We start from the raw sequence: 23,015 nt of genomic DNA, 5'->3' as shown, positions 1-23,015 counted from the left end.
CCAGAAATTTGAGTTTAAAGTGTGAACCTTTGAGTGAGATTTGTGATATCACAGCTACTTTGGAGCCATTCATGGTATGCAGTTTACATAAACGTGAAATTTGGAGCCTTCAGGATACAAACACTGAGAATGGACTTTTCAGTGATGTAGAAGATACCATGTTACACCTCTCTAATGGACAGTATTTTTGTATATGAATTTATACTGGATTTTAGTTAGGTAGTTTGACTTCTCTACAGAAGTGGATTCAAGAGATTCTGCAACAGCCTGAAATGCTCCTCAGCTCTTGGTCATTTCTACTGAAGTTATTACGGTATATTTGAACAGTGTGAGGAATTATTTACAGTGCTCATCAAAATCTGGATTATAAAAATGAGTTATGTTTGAGAAACCCTGGATTACATTTTCATGATAACTGAAATAACAGATCAGTGATTCTGTGTGCAGTCCAAATCTACAAGAAAAACAAAGACAACTGTCATATAGAGCTTGTTAAACTTTATTTCAAGTCTCAAACAATAAACTGAACATGTGATTATACAAGTTTTACAAGTGGTAGCTAATTGTCATTTGACAAGCTTCAGCGTCTAATCAATACACCCATGATTAATCAAACAGGACGTTTCATGTGATAAGTCTTCACAAAACATTAAGATGGGATATTAAAGTAAACATTTCTTTGACTTAACAAACTTGATAGATTTGTCGCTGGTAGGAAAAGAAAATGCAAAAACTATTAAAGTGAAATAAAGACTGCAGTTATTACAGCAGCAACTCTCAAATCATCATATACACGGGGGGGGGGGGGGGGAAGCAGGACAGTACAATGTGTATTTTACAAAAATCCTAAAATAAAGTACTGCAATACTTCAGAGATGCAACTGAAACACTTGGGAACAAATGTAAGCAACAACAACTCCACATTGTACAGGTAGGTTGGGATTGTAGTGGGGAAGGGGGTGTGTGTCCATCCAGCACCATGTTCTCCACCCTCATATTGCAGACAGAGACTGTGCTGAGATCAAGAAAAAAACATTTGAATAAAACATTTCCTGAAGATCTTACACTAAATAACAAATCGCTTTGTCACAATTAATCAGGATTGGAGCCCTTTCATATACACACGTTTGGATAACTTACCGCTTATCACCAGCGTTGTTGGTTGGGTCCTCTGTTATATGGCACTCGCTGACGCATCACTCTCATGTTGCGGTATTTGGACATGATAGTGTGACTTTTTCTGAAAACTGGTCTCTGATTCGGGAAGGGGCGCATCACTAAGCTCTCCTAATGAAACACCAGAAATTCAAGTATTAGTTCAAAACAAAGTAGGATTCAATGACCCTTTTAAAATGTCCCCAATATATCCCTTTAAAAAGATATGCATACCATGAGTGGTCTTCTAACATTTCCTGATAGTTCTGGGCCTGTCTTCCTTGGACCACCAGTGAACCTTTGTCTCTGTAAAACACAAGAGTGAAGATTGAATAACAAAACAATTAAATATAGAAGCACAAGTTCTGCACAGTTCAATGTGATTAATGTTACACTCACCTGCATGGGTCCGGGTCCGGGTCCTGGTCTCCTGAAAGGTCTCCCAGATCTGTGGTTGTCATGCATCATATTAAATGGTCTGCAAAAAAAATGGGGGACCATTAGAATCAAGACACAGTCTGCATTAAACTTTGAATTGGATCTAACCATTTTTAATCTTTAAGACGTTTTCATATAGCAACAAATCAGAGTAGAAAAATGTTCAAACACTGAAAAAACAGACTTTGATTGTGAGAAATGTACCTAAACATTCTCTTATCCAAATATTCCTGTCTTCTGTCTTCAGGTGAAGATCTGGAATCAGTCTTTGACAGTCGGCTGCTTGATGCAGCATCTGCATCGGAACTGCGCTCTATAAAAAGAGTGGGATGTGTATAAAATGATGAGATGTGTAGACATTACAAATCAGTTGTACAATGAACACAGAAAGAAATGTACTTACCAGTCTTGGGCTTTGGGCTGTGATCCTTTGAAGGTGAGTCGTCTTTGGAGGATGAGCTTGGCCCGGGAGGCCAGTGGGACAAAACAACAAGGTCACGTTTCTCTATGGGAGAAGATCTGAGGAGAAATCAGTGGAGGCATTGTTAAGAACATCCACATTCCTATCCCAGCTGCATGTAAGGCTTCAATCAGTGTGTGAACATTTTAAAATATGGCCTGGATACATGTAAAAGTCACATCTTTCAAGTTATCTGTATTAAAGGAAACAGAAAGCAAGTAAAATATCAAATTAACCTGTCAGCTGTAATGCAATTTAAACCAGTAATGAACAGCACTGTTTTGCAGGCAGACAAATGATTATAAAGCCACGCATCACACATGGGTACTTACAAAAAACCATGGAATGTCCATGCTTCTTTACTCCTATTTTTGTACCCTGAATCAATCTGAGCTCTCTTCATTTACTCAGTGATTTTTAAAGCCGGCAAATCTTGGAGAGGACTTTTAGATACTGGTCTAGATCACTTCATCAAAATCTTCTATCATCTCTTTTCCAGACACACAAGGACAAAGCCTTATTTTCATTGTCACACTTCAAATCTTCACAAGGTTGACTGCCAGGTCATTCCTAATTGTTCCTCGAGTAGTCTTCACTTTCATCAGTAAAAGAAAAGCCTTTCCAGATGTGCATCAGAGAGTAGATAAACATTTGAGACTTCTGTAGTTCTGAAGTTGATGCCTGAGCACATCCAACTTAACATGTCAAATGTCCATGTAACAGCTTCTTCTCCATAGCTGTGCTGCAAGGTTTAAGAGATGGTCCAGTGCTTGTCAGTCCATGAACAAGGCAGCGTACTGCAAGACTTCTATTCCTGTAGATCTTCTACTCTTCTTAAAAGTTGGGAAACTGAGCATGATGATCATCTGATTGGTTGTGCTGTAAAAATACAGTCAAAGAGCTAGCACAGTGCTCTGTTCTCTTCTTCATGGAGTAGTTTCAGCAGGAGCACAGACATTATCTTCTTGTCCACCACTTTTTGATATCTTCAGCAGGTTGACATGTGCAGGTTTGTTTAGGTGACATAGACTTTGGTTATGTTAGCAGCTACTGAATATTCTGGTTTCCCTCAGTCTGCTGATGCACATCTCTGATAAGTACATTTAGGTCACATGTCAGACTAGACACAGGAACTGACCACAGCACATGCTGACCTGTGGGTCCGGTCCGAATGCATTCACTTCAGTAAGAACATAATAAAGTGGTATGGTAAGGATGCAAAGACCAAGCTGAGCGCATCTGTTCCCATGCAGTATCTAGCTGGAATTCTAGCCACGTGCAATCTCAGTGTTTCACCTTGTTTAAAGTTCATTTTAATCATGATCTCCAGTAAATGCATTCTCTTAGCCTTGCTGTCTCGTCCTTTCCAGAGTTTGATGAAGATTCCTTCGTGTTCACGGTCATGCTTAAGAAGTAGTCACGGCTCATTTCACTGCAGACATTATTGGTATGATTAAAATGAGGGTGGCCATCTTGTAAGCTCTATGGTCGCTCTAAGGTTCGATTGCTGCAAAAGTTGACTTGACCACTGCTGGTGTATTTCATCAAGATACTTTATTCCCTGGCTTTGTCATGGTTTAAAAGCCTGATGCATGTCTGAATATTTGGGGTATTTATAGAAACTTTTTTGCACCTTCATAACTGTAGCAAGGCAGAAAACTCCAGCACTTGTATGCAATGTATGAAGCGTAAGTAGTAGTGGTAGTTTGGCTCCTTAATTCTGAAAATCCTGAATTGGAATGATGCACCATCCACAAGCTGTCACTTCATTTGCAGAAACTTGTATTACACTCCAATAAGCCAATCCCTCCAGCATAACTTAATTCACTTCACACGGTGCATTGCATTTCCACTTCCAGACTCCACTTGTGTGACATGAACTCAGCATGACTCCACGTCTATAACACGTATATGATGACTGTATGAAGATTTTTTAAAAAATCATATGTTGACTTGCTCAATTAGACAAAAAGGACCACTTGTTTGCTGGATTTTTTGTCTTAACTATTCAACTGTTTTTTAAATTATGTTTAAAGGTAGAACCACTTTGAACTTCTTTACAAAAACATTTGTTTTTGTCATTTGAAGTGCATAAACTGAGTTATGTTCCAATTTGTGAATTTAGCACTTCAAAACCTATTTTAAACACTGATGGTCACCAGTAATGTCCTTCATCAACAGAAACTCCTCTTCGTTTTATGGCTTTTGTCTTCTCAGTGGCCAGCATCAATCACCGTTCTCCATCTTGACGTTGTGATTATATTCACAGCTTCATTCTTGGAAATTCTTTGACTTGTAACTTTGTGGTCTCATGTTTTAGTGTCGTTGACAGCCAGCGTTGGACATGCTTCTCTTTTCCCAAGGTCCATGTATGACTGAAATGTCTCCGCAGGGCGATTTCAGTTTAAGTGATGTTAAGTGCAGTCCTCTTCGTGTTTAATTTCCTCAATTTACATACACACACACAGACTGTTTAAGACTACAGGTTGTAACTTCAGCTTCATTTTGTTTGATATCGAGGTTGAAGGGGTCTTCACAGCGTGATGAAGAGCACTGCGTTCAATCTTAAGACACACCGCAGATAAACTGAGGAATCCTTCAACAGCTCAGATCAACTAATTTTTCCACAATCCTCATCAGGAGCATTAAATATTTTTGTCAGGTTTTCAAACCGGTTGGTTTTTACTGATGTGCTGCATAACTGGAGCATAAATTTAACAACTTCTCTTCAGCTCACTTGATAGGAGGGTAATGTGAAACATATGCAGCACGCAGACAGGGAGGCATTCGAAAACTTTTGTTGCTTTTCACCAACAGAATCAGTGTTGAACATTTAGCGCATCGTGTTATCTCCTTTTTTCACAGCTGGCACTTCATACAGAGACATTCTGTCTTGAACTCCTAATCATCATCAAGCCCCTTCGAACAGTGCTAGAAGGAAAATACCGTACCTGTGTGTGTTCAAGGACCGGCGAGACTCCACCTGTTCTTTTCTGCTATCAGAGTCTCTCGAGGACTTGCTTGAATTTTCTTCTTCTCTCTCAGGCGACTCTTGTGGTTTTTCCCTCCTTGGTTCCTGCTTTTTCAGGGGAACTGCATTTGACTGGAAACGCTTCTTCCTGATAGCTAGAACTGAGCTGACATTTCCCCGTGAGGCAGAATCAACCAGACGAGGCTTGGGTTTGATGGATGGAGGTATTCTGAGCCTCATGAGAGACTCTGCTCTCATTTGTCTGCCTCTAACTACTAGACTTCTATCCCTGAGAGGCATAGGTTTACCACCAAATTGCCTGGGAATGCTGAGTAGCTGAGGTCTCTCTCTCCTGGCGTGTTTTGGATTGCCATGCTCCATTGCAGGGTCTGAGGAGGGCAGGTTGATGTCTGATATCCTCCTCTTGCGGGGTCCTGCCATTAGCCTCTCCTGAGGGTTTCTGTGGTAGGAGGATGATGGTGATGGACCTCCTTTCCATGAGGGGGATCTGAAAGGGGGCAGGTGAGGGACATCTTGTGCCCGCTCTCTACTGTGGGATCTGCTGCCCTGCCTCTCCACCGGACCACGCTGCCGCCTGGAGTCTTGCTCAGATGACCACCTGCATATCCATCAGACAATAGAGAAATCATTACAATGACAGATCCATTGCCATGTTAAGTGGGAGGCGGAACTTTTAACTTTTATCTTAATGCAGCCCCTTCATAATGCCATGACAGAATGAAACAGGAAGGAGAAGTAAATTTTCACAGAGCAATTACAGACGTAACATTCCTCTCAATGGCAGGTGAAACCACATTTAAATCAGACCCCCATTAACACCCTCTAATAATAATGAGTAGGGCAGAGTAGAGGTAATCATTATGACCCCTGTGACTGTGAGGACAGGGCCAGCTTCAGGCCTCCCTTTTAACAATTTTACCCAGCTGGGATTGTTGCTTCACTCCTGTACCTCTCTGGACATGAGCCTCTCCCCTGCATCTCTCTGGGGCTCCTCTGTGACCCAGAGGGCCCGTGCTCTCCATTGTGCAGATGAGAGAACACTCCAGGTTCGTTCCAGCGCTTCATGCCGTGACCTGAGTGCTCATAGGGTCTTTCTCTGGGGTTGTAATTCCCACGAGGGTCTCGACTCCTTTGATCCTGATGGGGGAAACCTGACTGCCTTTTGTGGCCCCTGAAAGACCCCTGGTAGGGTGGTGCAGGACCTGGCTTCCTGTCGCCTGGGTGGTTGCGAAAATGTCTTGGGGAGGGTGACCTGTGACTTGAGGGGTGGCCATGAAATGGGGGGCCCCTTTGACTTGGGGATCCTTGTGCAGGACTGCGAGAGGATGAATGATGCTGAATGTGGGGGGTGCGGTTTTGCCTAGATGGAGAATGCCTCCTCTGGTTATGGTGTGGTTCCATTTTGGGAGGGTATGATTGAAAGGAATCCTGATTTGGGGACTTCCAGTGATTGAAACGTGGCTCCCTTTGCTCTCCCATTAGCGGGACTCTTTTGACAACCGGGGGTCGTCCTCTACCTCTAGATTCTCTCCAGTTAAAGGGGGCCTTTCCTTGGTAACCCTGGACTTCTCTCCGACCTTTGGAGTTCGAGTTGTAATTGCCTTCATTGGGTCCAATACCATGTCCATGACCATCTCCATAGGGTCTGGATGGAGACAAAGGAAAAAATAAGTGGATTACACCAAATAACATCAATGTATTTATCATTCTGGTGGGAAAGGGCAAGAATATAGTTTTAATATAGCTTTAATCATCGTTATTACCCATAACAAATTATTTAATCACAATAGCATCTGGATGTGATTGAACAAAATCAATACACATTACCTGGACTTCAGGCGTGGTGGTCCAAAATGTGATCGAACCATCTTTGAAAGTAAGTGATATAATCTATGGGGGAGAGAAAAAAAACATACTGAGTTTGATAGTTGTAAGCAGATAAAATGCTGGATATCTAAGACCAACCACAATCTGTGACCTACCCAGACTCCATGTTGAAACTAAGACCTAAAGCTGTACTAAACTAAGAAGTAAGGCGGTGCTAGTTGTCCCCATGTGTGTTTCTCATACTTTAGTGAGTAACCCATTAAAATCTGTAAGTAAAACTATATTTCAATTTCAGTTAAAATTATTTTCTCGCCTTCTTGTTCTCACTCTTATTTTAGACAGGCTAGATAGTTAGATAAAAGTTGCCTAATCATTAACAATACTAAAAACTAGGCTTTACGCCAATCTGGCTATATCAGATCAGCCAATATTTTGCATTTTATGCAATTTGTGAAATTGGCTGTAATGTCTTAATTCACCAATCCGATCAATGTTGTCATGTTGAAACTTTTTGCAGATGCTCCCGTTGCATAGATTGCAGATGGCTTGTGTTTTATCTGTCTCATTTGAAGAAGTCCCACACCACCGACATGTTTGTTTGAATCCGACAGTTAGTTTTGAGCCCTGTCACGATGTGACGGACAATAACGTCTTTTGAATCTTGAATCATTAGCTGTCGGATTCAAACAAACATGTCGGTGGTGTAAAAAACACAAGCTATTTGCAATCTGTGCAACACTAAAGAACCTCGTGAGGAAGCATCTGCAAAATGTTGTCACCAGTCAATCAAAGTCACCACCTCTACCAGAAACATGAGCCGCGTTTCCACTGCAGGAGTTCCTGGTAAAAGGAGGGGGTAGGAACTTCTACAGGAACCGTCCTCTAACTCGGCCCTCTCAGTGGCCATGTCTCCACTGCAGAGTAGGACCCCTCTGTGACGTCATGAGTTTCAATCGCCACGTAATCGTTATGCGATTACAAATCTTGAAACACAGTTTGTGAAGCCTAGCGCCAAAATTCAAATCTAAATGGTTGAAATGCTTTTTACACTTTTTTTAGAAATACATGTATGACCTATTTAATGTGTTTAGAAGAAAATGTCTGAATTCACTTTACACGGTCTTTAAAGACTCCATCACTGTAGAGTTATTTATTTTTCTGAATTTAAGACTATTCTAGCTTTTATCCTCTTAATCCACATTAATCCTGATTATTTAGCACAAATGTCATTATATAAATATTTTTTTCAGAGCACCAATGATCATCCCTACAATAATGTCATATGTCAATATCAAGGTGTTAGGTAAAAAATATTACGATATTTGATCTTATCTCTATTGCCCAGCTATATTATATGATACATTTCCAAATTATGACAGCTTTTCTCCTCCTACAGTTAAAATGCTGACCAAACCTCGTGTCACATCTTGTCACAATTCAATTGAAATACTAAATACAATTGCATGTACTAAAAACTAAAAAACTGCCCAAATTATGCGATTCCAAGCAACAATAAATGTGCATTATTTTCCCAAAAGAAGAGATTTAAAACTGCAACAGCCCAGCGTACTAATATTTAACCTATTGATCAGAGAGATAAAGGTAAAACGAGTCAGCCTTAACCTAATCAGTACGGTCACGGATTAAATGGGAAATTACTCTGCACTCCTGCTTCTTCGTGATTTAATCCAACACGCCTTTTCACTCTGGTAGTATGTAATCAAAATCAAATCAACGTGACAGTATGGGCGAAACTACTGTAGATCAGATGTTCTGATGTTGAACTACTTTTATGTAGTTGTTCAATAAAACGTAGTTGTTCAATAAAACGTCTATTTGTACAAATTAGACTTTACTGTTTGTACACATTAGACTTTACGGCCAATGACTGCAACAAGCGTCCAAACAGGGAGAGTTTCAGATCGTATGATTGCGCAATCGCTACATCGAAACTGTTACGTTTACCTTAAAAAAATTAATCACCTCACACGTTCACGCAAATGTATCACCTTTGTCCACTTTTCTTGGCGCAAGCAGCTATAGATTAGCGTCTCTGGTACTAAATTGAGACTGATCTATCACAACAGCTGATCCTGATCTAATGTTATTAGATGGGGGGTCATGTGCGGCCTCGTCCAACAGGCGTAGATTTAAGTACACCAGGTGACTAAATAAAGCAAAAACCAAAACCAAAGTAAGATTTTAAAAGGGATTAAAGTGTTTGGTTTGGGTGTGTTTTCTATGGTCGTCGCTGCTTCGGTTTCAGCCCCGATGTGAAATCCTGGTTCAAGATAAAGGGCAGATCGTTCCTCCATTTTTGGTAAAGTTAGAAGTGACCGTAAGCTGCCAGGTAAAATAGCACGAATCAATCTTTATGTTGTTTTTTATATGGTCACACAAACCCCTACACTGGACTAGTACTGTAGAAAAGTTAATTCAGTAGCATTACGTGTCGGGTCAGTTTATATTTAGCAACACAACCGTGCAGATCGCGCTAAAGCTAAGTTAGCTCTAACAAGGCCAGTTTGAATCGTCTTCAGACACGGCTCACATGCCAAGTCATTTTAACATCATAACCAGTACTTAAAACAAATACATACTGATTCTTTAACTTTAAATACCTGTATGTGCAATGTAATAATTTAGCTAATTACTTACCAAAGACCAGCCGTCGTCGTGTCGTTGAACTGGATCAGAGATACGTGCGACACAGCTCAGACGCTCTTCTTCGTGGTGTCGTCCTCGCCCTCTGACTCAGTGTGAGCGCTGAACTGAAGCGACCCCCGCCGGAAAGAGTGTGAACTACATGTCCTGGCAGACAGTTTGGAGGCCCTGTTTACATCGTTACAGTTTTTTCTGAGTGTTTAGGCACTATCTTTGAAGTCTACACACTAACCACAAAATCTTACACCAAACCAGCAAAACATTAAACATCTCTTGCAAAAGCAAACTATTCTTGCAAAACTCTTCAAACTCTTTTTTTGCATCAATAAAGTACACAAACCATCATTTGAATAAGCACACAAAGCACTAACTACATACTGATAGTATAAATGAAGACCACTTGTGGCTTTTGCTTATTCTATGTGCAGAAAGTGCAAGTGTGTAATATTACAAACTTAGTGTGAAGCAGAGAACATGCACTCAGTTTGGCACACTTGGTAATGCATCGGCTTCGGCTACAAGTGTTAATGGCTTCAAAAATAGTGCTTCAACAATCACTGTTTTTGTTTAAGCATTCAGAAAAAAAACTGCATTGTACACTCAAGCGGTTGAGGTATATGTCATAATAATTAAAAAAACAAAATCTACGACTGATGTATCAGACTGCATTTGGTTTAGTTTTACCCAACTGAGTATATGTTTGTGTTCTATAGTATATGTGTGATTTATTTTGTGATTTGTTGTACATGTCTTTAGTCATTTTCTTCTCGTCATTTCTTGTTTGTGTTACAAATGTGATTGATCCCAACTGCTTATTAACACAGACACACATAAAAACACAGAATTCCCAGTTTTACATTTTATTGTTTCAGGTAACATGACCATGCTAACCATGCACAATGTCTACAGTAAGTACATAACTGAAAGAGTTTAATTTTACTGCGATAAACTGTTTGGAAACATGGGTTTGAAGTGGGTTAAACACTTTTTCAGGTGGTTGTGTATATTATTTCTTTATACTTAATCATTTTGCCTTAATTTTAGTCAATGTTTGAATATGCAAAATGTACAATCCTAACTTTCAAATACTCTATGGTACTATATGATTACTTCACCTAAGACAATCCAAAAAGCTATTGTCAGGCTTTGTATTGTCTGGGGAACACTAAATGTCACTTTATAGGTGACATGATAATGTGAACAAGCTGTTGGGATTCTTGTTTGCAGCATGGTGGAAAAGATTCATTTTAAACTGAGGTTCAAGTATTACAGGTCAAACACAGCAATCGTAGTGGCCTAACAGAGAGGATAAACATAAACAGCCAGAAGACTGTAACATGGTCAGCACAAAAATCCACTAACTGATAGGTCCCTCATAAGGCATCTCTACTGAAATTACATTTAGACATGACACAAGGAATTCAATATAGCAATTGTCAATTATTTTATGAACTTCTCAAGAAGTTCACTGGATAATACAACGGATGGAGAAAACAGCATCTGTATACTGTAGCTACAAGACAAAGTTACAAATATTGACTTTCAAACATTCTTGCCCCATCAGCGCATTTCAGCCATACAAATCAATAACCAGACATTATATGTCCAGTAAATTATTGCATCCATTAAACTTGTGCCTTGGAAACCTTTTACATAGCAAGGCACACCTATGAACAACATTTTAAATTACATGAAGTTGTCAATATTTTCATTATTGTTAAAGTCATTTTATCAATGGAGATATTGAAAAATGGGCACCCTGCCTTTTGAATAAACTATTATGAATGCAATTATTGCAAATTTGCAAATTCCAGTTAGAGTGTCACTGAAGTCTACAACAAAATGTCATCATTTGTGTTTATGTTATTTTTTTATGTGCATTAATATTCAAGTTGACAGCTTTGAGTTTTTCTCACTTATGTGCAGTTAGAAAGTCCCAGTAAAACATACAAATAAATAAATAAAGGGAATAATTTCATTGCCATGAAATAAACATAATCCCATGATCAGACGTCACTGGGGAGGAAGAATGAAGGACTGCAGCGGTCCTGAGATTCCTGTTAGGTTTTAGCTTGCCAGATAACTTCCAGCCAAATCAGTCATCAATGCATGCATGCTCGCATAATGTGCTAAACAGTATTAGCTAGACATAAGTATAAGTATTAAAAATTATAAATGGTAATCATGCCTTTTCCTGCAACACACTGAATTGGATCTAAGAGCTTAAGAGGGTCGTGTGGAAAGGCAGAGGTACAAATGCAGTCACTGATGATGATTATTTGATGGTGTGAGCAAGCTTTTCTCCAGTACTGGGACTGTAAGTAGAGAAACCCAATGAGGATAAATGGTAGATTCCTACCAAGCTACTATAAGTCAGCAATAATTTCTATAATATTTAAAACCCTGATATTTGTCTTTTTTTGTTGTTGTCATTGTTTTTACTTATTCACTCTAGACACACGCTCTCCCTGACTCTGTTTCATATATGCTCTCTCCCTAAAAACAAGAATTGTAGGATTTAACAAAAAGCTTTGACACATAATTTCCATGGTCAGTTGCTATATGTTATTATAATATACTGTAGGAGATGTTTCAGTTATATTGCAAGTCATGATTTACAGTTCTTTAAGTCTAACTCTATGGCTCTATTCCCATATTTGTAGCAACACAGGGGCCAATTTTACAAATATGACGCCCTGGGCGTGTGTTAGACAGAGAGAGGGAAGAGAGGGAGAAGGCAAGCGAGAAAGGAAGAGAGAGAGAGAGAGATATTAATGGACTACTGGATCTTTAGTTTATTTGAGGACGGAGGCGACATCCCAATGAGCTTTGAGTCTGACATAGGACTGACAACGCCCCCAATGAGGTTCTTGTTACAGTCGCCTACATTGCCTTCAGAAGACAGTTTGGGGTAGGTGACGCTGCCTGTCAGGTCCAACAGGTCTTCAAGAGCACGGGTGTTACTCATGCTGCTATGCTGGATTTCATTAACTGGTGAGAACTCTGGGATTGAAATCAGTTCCTCCTTTGAAGCTGGGCTGAAATGCAATAACACAAAAAAAACTATTAAATATAATATTTGGCACTCTTGACACTCAAAAACATTGGTGTACTTAAAGACCCATTGTGTGATGTGGTGATACTAAACAGTACTGCTAATATTTCTGAAAATAAGGTTACAAGATTAACATTTCCAAGTCCCAACTTCAATAATACAGGATTAATGTATAACTCACCTCACCTCCATGGATTGCACCTCATCACCAGACCCTGTTCCCTTCACATCCAGTGGCTCCAGCTTGATGATTGGCGGTGATAGGTGTTCCACCGGCAGGGGTTTCACAGAGGGTCTAATAACCTCCATCTGGGACTTTCCTTTTACTTTACCCTCAGCTGTCGACACATGCTTGTTTTGCAGTTTGCTTACCTCAGCAGTTAGACGGCAACTGATCAAGGCACTTTCCTCACCCTTAACTGCTCCATTCATCATACTGCCCTCAGTTTGGTTCACTTTGGCATCTGCTGTCTTGGTTGGCTGTTTTTTTATTTGGTCTGTGGCTTTAACGTCTACTCTGTGCTGCTTTTTTACATTCATTTCGACCTCTTCCTCCTGTTTAGCCTTTGGAAGACAGGCTTTGCCATCTTTGTTAAGTTGGCCTTCACTGGCTTGTTTGGTGTCCTGTCTCTTGTCGGAAACACTGTTTGTTGGTGTCACTTGAGGAGTGTTGTTTTTAACTTGCATACTCTTCTGATTGTCCATCTGTGCTGCTACTTCTTTCTTTACCAGGTCATTCTCCTTCATGTTGCCCTGGACTGGGACCTGCTCTTTAACCTGAAACTCAACCTTTTTGATTGCTTGCTCTTTCACCTGAGCATTAGTTTGAACAGTCTTTACCTCCCCTGTGGAGAATAAAAAAAACATCACAGTGGGCTTCACTTTATTTGGACTGTCCAGGTAACATCAACTGCATTTCATTTGCTAACAGTGAAAGCAGAGGACACATATAACCAGGACTTTTGGAAAAGCATATTACTAACATTGATACTGGCTCAATTGCAAATTCCAGTTGAGTTGAGAATTAACACTGGACAGCTCAAATAAAGTGTTGGCTCATAATCTTCAGTGCAGTCCCTTAGAGAGACCACTGAATGATTCTTTCAAGGGCATTTTCAAGAGCAGCTAATTTTACAGTCAGCTCCCATGGTACAGGTCTAAAGTAAAAGGTGCCCTCTCAGCACCAAGAGTCCTTGGCGGCTGCTCCATATTTCAGAAAGTATTGTGTAACACTCACCCAATGGTAAATGCATGAGCCCAAGCACAAACAATATGATGATATTCTATTCAGCATAGTCGACTTCAGCTCAGATAATAGCTGTTCATTCTTCTTAGCAAAAGCCAAAGCATCATAATAATTAAAATAATCAGTAATCTTCTAATTTGTTCAATGCGGGATAAATATTGGCCCTTGATCAAGGGTAGAGACAGCTCAAACAGTTGAGATTACTGCTGCACATGCTCAGAATGAATAAAAACTAAGGTCTGTTTGCATTTTCACAGCTAGAAGGCATACAGGGAGCGGTGGAACAAGCAGGGGACAGCAAGCAAACTCAAGTATTTGCAGGATGACTGAACAACATACTAACCTGGCGGTGAGACGGACTTTGTCTCCACCTGCTCCTCCTTCTGATTCAATGCAGAACAGAGATGATCAAGTCAGTGTTTGTGGCAATCAGGACACAGAACCAAAGTATCAGCAACAGTGGGATTTAATAAAGTATAGTAAAATAAAGACAACAGAAAGTCAGTTTAATAAATTATGGTCGAAAAAGAAATGACACAATCAGCAGATGCTTAAAGGCAGCAGGATTACTGTATGAGAGCAGAGGGTGTCTCTTACACTACCTTCAACTCAGCTTCACCTTTCCTAGTTCTCTTCATGATCTCTTCAATTCTCTGCAAAAATATACCAACATTTAGTCACTGTGTGAGCTGGTGGTGAATTGAGATGCACAATTGTATTTGAAGTGCAACATGCAGTTGGCTTGGTCTCTTTTTGTATAAAATAACCTTTTTCCTTAGTTGTCGCTCCTCCTCTTCTTGTTGTGTCTGCAGTTCTCTATCTTGCCGCTGACGCTCTGCTTCCTCTTGAGCGTGGACTTTATTTTGTTCTCTCTGTTAAGATCAACATGATATCTATTTGCAAGCAGAAACTGTAGAAAGAACATACTTGACACAATATTCGAATACATACAGCATTAGGATATGATGACCGCTAACCTCTTTGTCCATTTGTTGGTCCTTCTCTTGCACATCTTGTTCTCGTTTCTCTTCTTCTTGTTTAACCCTGTGAGCATCTTCCTCTTTTTTTGCCTTCTCTTTCTCTTGCTGAGCCTTCAACTCAGCCTGTCGCTGCTCCTGTGCAAGTTGCTTTCTGAGCTGTTCCTCCTTTATTCTGATTGGAAGGCGCAAACACTCATCATACTCATTTAAAAACACACAGTATATTTAATGCTTTAATTTGTGATGTATGTAATGAGCTCACCTTTCTTCTTCCTCTTGTTCTCGTTTTTTCTCTTCCAGTTCTTTTTGAGCTCGAGCCTGACGCCTGCGCTCTGCCAGCAACCTGGTAGCCTCCTCTGCATTTGTTGTGCCAGCTGCAGCCTTGCCTGTGGACATGCATGCTGCTGATTCTGTCAAACACAGAAAAGACTGGTGTAAGAATCATCTAAATGTACTAAAACTGAGCATTCAGTAAGGTAACAACTACTTTAATGTCATTTGTAGAAAATCAACCTTTTTTCTTTTCTCCATCCTGAGCGTTGCATTCAGTCTTCTCTGACAAATCCGTTTTGTGGTCCTTTCTGTCAGGGGACTGATTTCTTTCAGATGTGTCGCCTTTGAGGGGCTTATCCAAAGTTTCACCCTTAGATGATCTGGTTTTATTGATTTCAACCACGTTCCCCTCAGCTTGTGAAGGCGGATTCATGTTGTTGATGTCGGTTGTAGTCTTTTTTACTGCTGTCTCAGTCTTGCATTGTTGTTTTTCTGCCTTCTTATCTTCTGCTTTCCTATCATCAGTCAGCAGGGTTGGACGATGTCTTATAGGAGAGTGATGGTACTGATGTGCATTGCTAGGAGACTGGGCACGCATTTTAGAGGCCAGCCTGAACACAGATAGAAATGTTTTGCTTTTTATTACAGACAGAATTAAGTGTTTCATAACAGGAAAAAAAAATGAATGTTTGACTTTTTAAACCCCCACCAGGTAACCTTGCCCCAGCTGACTGCCACCTTTGCCCTCCCTTCAATTCAGCACCAAAGAAATGATCTCACTTGGAGGTAGTGGGGGAAGCCAAGTGCTTGCTGACATTAGCAGGAGATTCAGATCTTCTCACAGGAGATCCACAACCTGGGGATGCAGTTCTTCTTTCTCTGCGCAGACGTTCTTTCTATAAACAGGGTGATTTAAGAGATAACATCTTGTAGCGTGTATCCATTGAAGACTGATTCTCAAAAGTGTTATGTAAGTATGCTAAAGTAGAGCATAAGTGCGTGGTCTGACCTTGGGGGTATTGGGAGTAGACTGAGATCCTCCCTGAAGTCCAGCTCTGTCAGGGTTCAGTGAGCTGCAGAAAGGTGACCTGTGAGGGCTGCAGGGTGCTGCATGATGACAAACACAATGTGTATCAACAATGATGGTAAATAACAGTGACAGAGGGATATTAATACAGTTGCCAGGGAGTGGGGGCTTGCCTGGACAATGTGTGCTGCACTCATGTGAAGCTTACAGACTCATTTTAAAGTCAGTTGTTAGAAATGATCCTGTATATGAGAGACTGTTGCATGTTAGGCCACAAACCTAAAATTTTAGGTATAAATGTATCAGTAATACAGCCATCCATGTTTCATGAGTGATACGTTGCTCCTATCTGGTTGAAATTGTGGTAGTGAGTTTTTGTTTTGGGCAGATATTGATTCCCCAGTATTTGTCCTGACTGGGCAGGGTCAGATATTGAGCACATCTTTGTCCTCCGACTAGCAGTACAACTGATTCATCCAGTCAGACATAATGAGGTCTGTACATTTCTAGGAATTAATCCTGAGTCTGTATGCGTCCTTGCAGTGTGATGCAAGCACACACATGCCAGCATGGCGACTGCAAACAATAATCCCAAACGAATTCCTCTCCCTGCCACACCCAAAACAATGACAGCAAATGAAAAAACACATACACACACAGACCTTGTGCAAACTCACAGTCACAAAAGCAAAGGTCCTAAACATTTAACGCATAGTACAACACTGCAAACCATTTCTTGACATCCCTTGTATCGTCCATCTGTCACCATCTGTAAAGAGTAATCTCTAAAGAGTGCAGCCATCTCAGTGGGACGACTGTATCGGTGTCTATTTTGGTGCACATATTTCTCTTCTAGGTCATGTGCAATTTATCTCAAAAAACGTCTGCTCCAGGCACCCAGACTCACAACCACTTAGCTGCTTTCACTTTGAAACCCTGATCCTCCATCATAAAAAAAACTAACAAAAACAAAACACATCTACAAACAGTGAAAATAACACCCATAGTGTTTGTGATCAGTAAGAGTTTCTAATTATTCTAATCCAGTGGCCTTTCGCCTGTTCGTAATTACTGAGAGTTTTCTAATCTGGGGAAACTAATCCGGAGACTTGTGGGAGAAATTTACAAGAGAGCATCTGTTTATCAAATCAAAAAATCACATGGCAATACTAGTCTGAAGGTGATGAATTAATGAAGCAAAATAAGGACAACACCTTTCTACCAACAATACTCTGTCTTTGAAATAGCTGATGCTTTTGCATTCTCTTAATGGCCTCTTTTTTCCCTGCATGGTGGTCTGCTTGTAGTCGAACTGCAGTTTGCCTCGACAATGTCCCTCCAGGACATTAGGAAGATGGAAGTGTGTCAGCTTGGGTTTGCCTGAAAATTAGGTTATTTCAGACCATTATTTCTGGATAGATGTTTGACTATGTCTGTATATGCTCCTGCACTGATAACATCTGCCTATTAATTAGCATCCCTGCAGCCTGTCTCCACAGTGTTGTGCTTCCACACTTCAGCAGTAACTGAGAGATAAAAACCACTGCAGCAAAGAAAAACACAGCAAAGATACTAAAGCCAGTAGTACATACAAGATGAATTTACAAACACAAAGTATCACATTCTCTCAATAAGAACCATTGAAAGATAAAAACAACAGAACAGCTTAACATGCATGCACCACACTATAAACTTCTGTACAAAGATATGCCTTTGGTTTAAGGTGAACTTTCAGCCCGTCAAAAGACAAAACAAACACAGACATCATAACTGTTGGATGTACATGAGCCGGGATACATTTGGGAGGGGAGGGGGGCAGGGGCTTAACTTTACCAGATTCGCTGACAGCAGGAAGGGGGGAGGCAATGCCATGGGAAAAGGCGGAGGCAGCAGAGAAAGGGAGTGGGGCATTCTCACTGTCACCTATAGGCAGCGGGCGGAGCAGAGCAGAGCAGACAGAGCATTATGAACAGTTTATCATCCAGCAATTCCTCATCCAGCTGTAGAGACCTGGATGTGAGTTAACATACCAGCCATGATGTTGTGATATAAACTTCTCTTACACCCTTTTGTAATTTGATTTAAAGCCAATATGTGTGGTGTGTATCAGATAAAATACTTCAGCAAACTGCAGTGCACACCGATCATTTTTGTGTTATTTTGACTTTCGCCTCTGTCAATCACCAGAAGTTTCAAACATTTTAGGGCCACACAGGCAAATAGACCGACTTCAGAACAGATATGTAACTCCATCCTGTCTCTGTATGAATCCAGGAACACGCACACATTTCTGCTCATGCGTACATCAGCAGCCAGGCTGTCTGCAATGATCAGGCCAAGAGGAAGGCAATGTCTGAAACACACACGCACAAGCACACATACACACACACGCACACACACACACACACACACACACACACACACACACACACACACACACACACACACACACACACACAAACACACACACACAAACCTAGAGCATACATACTGTTTAGAATGGTATCTCGCAGAGATACAGCAAACCTGCAATCCTTTTGAATTAAAAAAACAATGTTTTTTTCTTCCATATCCAGCTGCTTCACGGTTTTAAATCATTCACTCTGTCTGCCATGCTTGTATCAAATACAATCCCTAACTTTGTCTGCAAGCTATGTTCTTACCTCCTCCTGCAGGGCAGCCCCTGCTCCAGCGTTTGGTCCTCTGCTCCAGCTGAAGGCTGCGCTCCAGAGAACGTTTCATCAGGGCCTCCAGTCGCCCCTGAACACAACACAATACTTTTAATATACAGCCATGTCAGTAACAGTGAAACAGAAACATTCTTATGTGTTTTGAGGTCCTAACAGGTTATAGAGGCTGTGAACAATGTATTCACTCATTTAATATTTGCTCAATCGAGAGATATATGCAACAATTTTCAATTTAAAATGAATGAAGTTTCGGTCATTTTTTAACATCTACATATCTATATGTCTTCAAGAACATCTGGTACATGAATTGTGAATATCTGAAACCACTGCTGATCACTACAATCTTGCACCTGTCCTGCACAAAAAAAATAAAAAGACACATAAGCAACCATACAAGCTTAGATTTGACAGATCTTGATAATATATTTATCATCTGACCCTCTCCTCTTCAAACTGCTGCCTCCTCTTTTCCTCCACTGCAGCTCTGCGGAGCTCCTCTTTCTGCCTATGCTCCTCCAACCGCCTCCAGCGTTCCTCCACTGTGCGTTCATACTGTAGCCGAGCCCTGCGCTCCTTCTCCCTGATCAGCTGCTCCCTGGCCGCTGAAAGAGACAAGACAAATGGCTGCTACAGGTTACATGGAAAAAAAATAAGCGTTAATGAGCCAATGTTGTTGCCAGTGGCTTTTTGATACTCAGCTGGTCTTGGAGAGTTCAGTTATATACAACAGTAGAAATAAAAGACTCGAGCTCCAACATTTTTCTGAGGGATCGCCCTCATTTGTCGTTATCTGAACTTGTGTTTATTACAGTGAATTTGATTTTGTGCGTCAATCCATCCCCAAGATTATTATGAAGATAGAAGTCCATGTCATCGTGAGCCAACTGCTAGAGCAGCAGGATTATCTGTGAGTGCGAGACCTACTTTTGTGAACTATTGTGTGTTACAGTCGCATCGTCTGAGGTGACACATCTCATCATATCAGGAACCCAGTGAACTCAGAATTAATCTTTGACTAGCTAGCAAAGCCCTTCCATAAGCAATTAAACTGTAGAGAGAGATATAACTGTAGAGATCCTGACAAAAAAACTTTACAGGGAAACTGAGGGGCACTGAAAAACCCAAAACCTGCAGGCATTTCAGACAGTCTCAAAAAAAGATAAAAGCATCTCTGAGATGTTCATCACCTACCCAGGCTCCTCTCCCTCTCCTCACGCCTCTCTTTGGCTAAACGCATCCTGTCGTCTGTCTTCATGTAACCCTCCGCAACTGAAAAAATGAATGAAGATGTCAGAGAACAAAAAGAAGAAAAAATACAGGCAACGTCAATGCAGCCTAATTACATGAGGGAGAAAAGGTAGTTTATTGGAATCAAATAGTGAGACTTACTTTGTTTACCTGCATGGTTGCTGCTGATGTTAGCGGGTAAGTGTGAAGGCGATGCATGTCCATTTAATTGCGGCTTCTTCTCTGTGGATGGAGCTGTAATCCCCATGACAGAAGGACAGAGAGCACACGCAGTTTTGTCTTAAGAGGTATGACATCAGCGCCACAGGACTGACCTGCAGTGCTGCTGTACTACCAGCAGAGGGAAGGTTTCTTTAGCTCAGTGTGGACGTGCTCTTTATGCACTGTGTTGCAAAACACCAAGTAACCTTATGCCAAAGGCAAACTGCAGCAATACAAAGGAGAGCGGAGGAGACTGTCTCTGCATGATATGCTGATTGTCGCAGGTTGTGTGTTTTAGATGCTGTAACCAGCAATCAATAATTACAGCTCTGAAACATTCAGTAGTTCACTAAGTGATTACCCCCCAGATGACACCACTTGTAAAAGAGTGAATAACTTGTGCGAAAGAAGCCAGAAAGGATTACTCACTGCTTTTTCCCGTCCGGGCTGGGGAGCTGTGACTGTTTGTCGGTGATCTCTTGTCAGGAAGTAGAGTGATGGACGGGGCAGCCATCTTTTCACCTAATGAAAAAAAGAAACAAATAAAAGAATAGATTAAAGTTTTGATCTAAAAAATAAGCTCAACTCACACCAGTTGACTGAGAAATTGTGTGAACTAATAATTTGACTGGTATAATAAAGCCATGAAACTACAGTCACAGGATGTGTGTGTTGAAGATGTGTGTGAATTCATGTTCACAGCTCACACACACATACAGGCACATCACATATTAACTCATGTACTATGAAAAGCCTGTAATAAAGATGCAAATACAGGCTCCTAAATTGGAGTAAATATGCAAAATTTGAAATGTTAGATATTTGCTAATTATAATGCATGTAGTGATATACTATAAAACAATAATAAAAAGATGATATCATAATACAAGTTGTAACAAACAAATGAATAAATAATACTTAAAATCTATTATTTAATGTGGTTACTGAGTGTTGATACTGTCTCCAAGTTTTATATCTTGTCACAGTAGTTGGATCCTTCCCTTAGAAAGAGCCTCTCAACAACCACGTGAAAAAGTTTAATTCTACAAATTTACTGAATCAGTTTGTTGCACTGTGGGCTAAACTGCCAACACAGTCGCTTCATTCGATCAAATAAAGTACTCTTTTTTCAGTCAGTGCTTTTTATTGTGCACTGGAACCTGGCAGACAACACCAACTCCCTTGATGTGATTTGGCTGATGGCAGACAAAAGAGCTTCTGCTGCTGCTGCTTTATGTCACTTTGCTCACTTAACCTAAATGTTTGCGCTCAACGGTCTTAACTAAATTACTGAATACATTCATCATGCTTGACTTGTTTCCCATTGATCTTTTCAGTGTTTTGTAAAAATGCTCAACAGTCAATTCAATTGCTCCTGCATTTGTCCAAATGTTTAAAAAGAGGTCTAAAAGTTCCAACATTAACCAAAATACCCTTGTGTCTCTCTCATTCTCAATGGAGCAGGGTCCCAGTGTGAGGGGCAAGTCTTGTCTCCTTTCTGGGATGGTAGAGTCACTGACATGATTGTATCAAATTTGATTATTGACCTAAAGTGATGCATCCCCTCTCTTTCAGGGAGTGGAGAGCAAACTAACAAAGTGAAGGATTCCCCTCTTGTGCTGCTCTATAGAGACAACGCTGTCTTCAGCCCACAAAAGGGGTTTGACGCTCATAAAAATGATAGAGTATAATCCATGGGCCTGTCCTGTGTCATAACCATCAATCTAGTCTTCCTCTCTCTCTCCACCCTTTTGGACCCTTTTATCCGATTGAGTCGCGTCATCACCAAAAAAAACGGCAACACACACACATGGCCTGATTTAGCTGTGAAGTGATTTAAAGGTGTAATGCCGACATCCCATCGCCATATGAGAACATGTAAATGATGCAATGACGCGAAAAAGAAACACTTTTACTGGTGATCAATTAAGCACTAGGCCTATTGATTAGGGTTTATTTTAAAGGAAATAAAGCATCGCTGCATTTGTTTGCATGCAGCATCCAGTGAAAGCCTTGGGTAATAAACACAACAGTGTTTATAATGGATCGTCAGTGCAGCCAGCATCATGCACATCAAGCAGCGGATGGAAATGGCAATTGCGTCATTCGTGAGTCTGCAATCACAACAACACAGAGCCCGATAGATCAGCCATACAAACGATACACAGAGCATACCTGTTATTGCACTGGTTGATGTGACTGTTTTCGCCATGGTAGCCGATCAAAGGTTGATTCCACCCAAACGTGTGGACACGCTGGCACTCAAAACACTCCGCAGTGATGCCAATGCAGTACAGGTATCCACTCCTCACCACTGCAACAGTACGCACAGCCACAGCGGACAAAAACAAGCACGCACCATTCAATTAGATGCTCTGTCTGAACTGAAGGTCATTATAAAGGCTGGATGATGGGCAAGAGCGGGGGGTCTTGTGTAGACGAAGGAGAGAGAGAGAGAGAGAGAGAGAGAGAGAGAGAGAGAGATATGCTGGGACTGAGCGGTGACGACGATGCGCACAATAGAGTTTACTACCGACCGACCACACCGTGCGTCGCAGTTTAAGCCCGCCCTGATGCACAGACTATTAGTGTAACACATTACCGGTAGATAGATGAAGGAGATTTCTTCTCTGCACATTGCTCATTCAGCTCCAAATCAAATTTGGTTCAGTTTACAGTAAATCGTGTAGAATTAGCGGAAACTGCCGGCCTATACGAATACAATTCGCACCATAATGCGGCAATGGGGGCCACATGCT

General features: G+C 40.9%; 2 protein-coding genes across 3 annotated transcripts; both read right to left on the bottom strand.

Moving 5' to 3' along the window:
• Positions 1-483: 483 nt before the first annotated feature.
• On the bottom strand, positions 484-9,618 carry si:ch211-114c12.2 (uncharacterized protein LOC336578 homolog). 2 transcript variants are annotated; one of them, XM_053331644.1, is made up of 10 exons: positions 9,531-9,618; positions 6,873-6,935; positions 5,995-6,690; positions 5,005-5,643; positions 1,997-2,112; positions 1,798-1,906; positions 1,549-1,633; positions 1,390-1,461; positions 1,143-1,287; positions 484-1,020 (listed from the first exon to the last, which is right to left on the bottom strand). In XM_053331644.1, the coding sequence occupies exons 2-9, from the start codon at positions 6,911-6,913 to the stop codon at positions 1,147-1,149; spliced, it is 1,899 nt and encodes a 632-aa protein (XP_053187619.1). In that variant the 5' UTR covers positions 6,914-6,935; positions 9,531-9,618; the 3' UTR covers positions 484-1,020; positions 1,143-1,146. The 2 variants fall into 2 exon arrangements, with proteins under 2 accessions (XP_053187619.1, XP_053187620.1); XM_053331645.1 differs by having other exon boundaries at positions 1,555-1,633.
• Positions 9,619-12,315: 2,697 nt separating this feature from the next.
• map7d2a (MAP7 domain containing 2a) lies at positions 12,316-22,468 on the bottom strand. The gene is made up of 17 exons (XM_053331085.1): positions 22,432-22,468; positions 20,686-20,778; positions 20,197-20,334; positions 19,999-20,076; positions 19,246-19,409; positions 18,781-18,877; positions 17,951-18,040; positions 16,100-16,197; positions 15,871-15,986; positions 15,331-15,701; positions 15,080-15,227; positions 14,815-14,989; positions 14,605-14,709; positions 14,437-14,490; positions 14,181-14,220; positions 12,773-13,436; positions 12,316-12,574 (listed from the first exon to the last, which is right to left on the bottom strand). The coding sequence occupies exons 1-17, from the start codon at positions 22,466-22,468 to the stop codon at positions 12,316-12,318; spliced, it is 2,727 nt and encodes a 908-aa protein (XP_053187060.1).
• Between the last annotated feature and the right edge of the window lie 547 nt (positions 22,469-23,015).

The sequence above is a fragment of the Scomber japonicus genome, chromosome 13 (assembly GCF_027409825.1).
Source record: "Scomber japonicus isolate fScoJap1 chromosome 13, fScoJap1.pri, whole genome shotgun sequence".
NCBI lineage: Eukaryota > Metazoa > Chordata > Actinopteri > Scombriformes > Scombridae > Scomber > Scomber japonicus.
This window is presented reverse-complemented; position numbering and strand designations above follow the sequence as displayed.

What these genes read in the sequence shown, in the direction of transcription:
- si:ch211-114c12.2 (XM_053331644.1), bottom strand. Translation starts at nt 6,913, where the DNA reads ATGGTTCGATCACATTTTGGACCACCACGCCTGAAGTCCAG. An exon ending in TTGGATAAGAGAATGTTTAG is followed by an intron (nt 1,634 to 1,797) that starts GTACATTTCTCA and finishes TTTTTTTTGCAG; the next exon opens with ACCATTTAATATGATGCATG. An exon ending in ATGTTAGAAGACCACTCATG is followed by an intron (nt 1,288 to 1,389) that starts GTATGCATATCT and finishes GTGTTTCATTAG; the next exon opens with GAGAGCTTAGTGATGCGCCC.
- map7d2a (XM_053331085.1), bottom strand. Translation starts at nt 22,468, where the DNA reads ATGGCGAAAACAGTCACATCAACCAGTGCAATAACAG. An exon ending in CAACCATGCAGGTAAACAAA is followed by an intron (nt 20,077 to 20,196) that starts GTAAGTCTCACT and finishes TCATTTTTTCAG; the next exon opens with TTGCGGAGGGTTACATGAAG. An exon ending in CTACTCCCAATACCCCCAAG is followed by an intron (nt 15,987 to 16,099) that starts GTCAGACCACGC and finishes CCCTGTTTATAG; the next exon opens with AAAGAACGTCTGCGCAGAGA.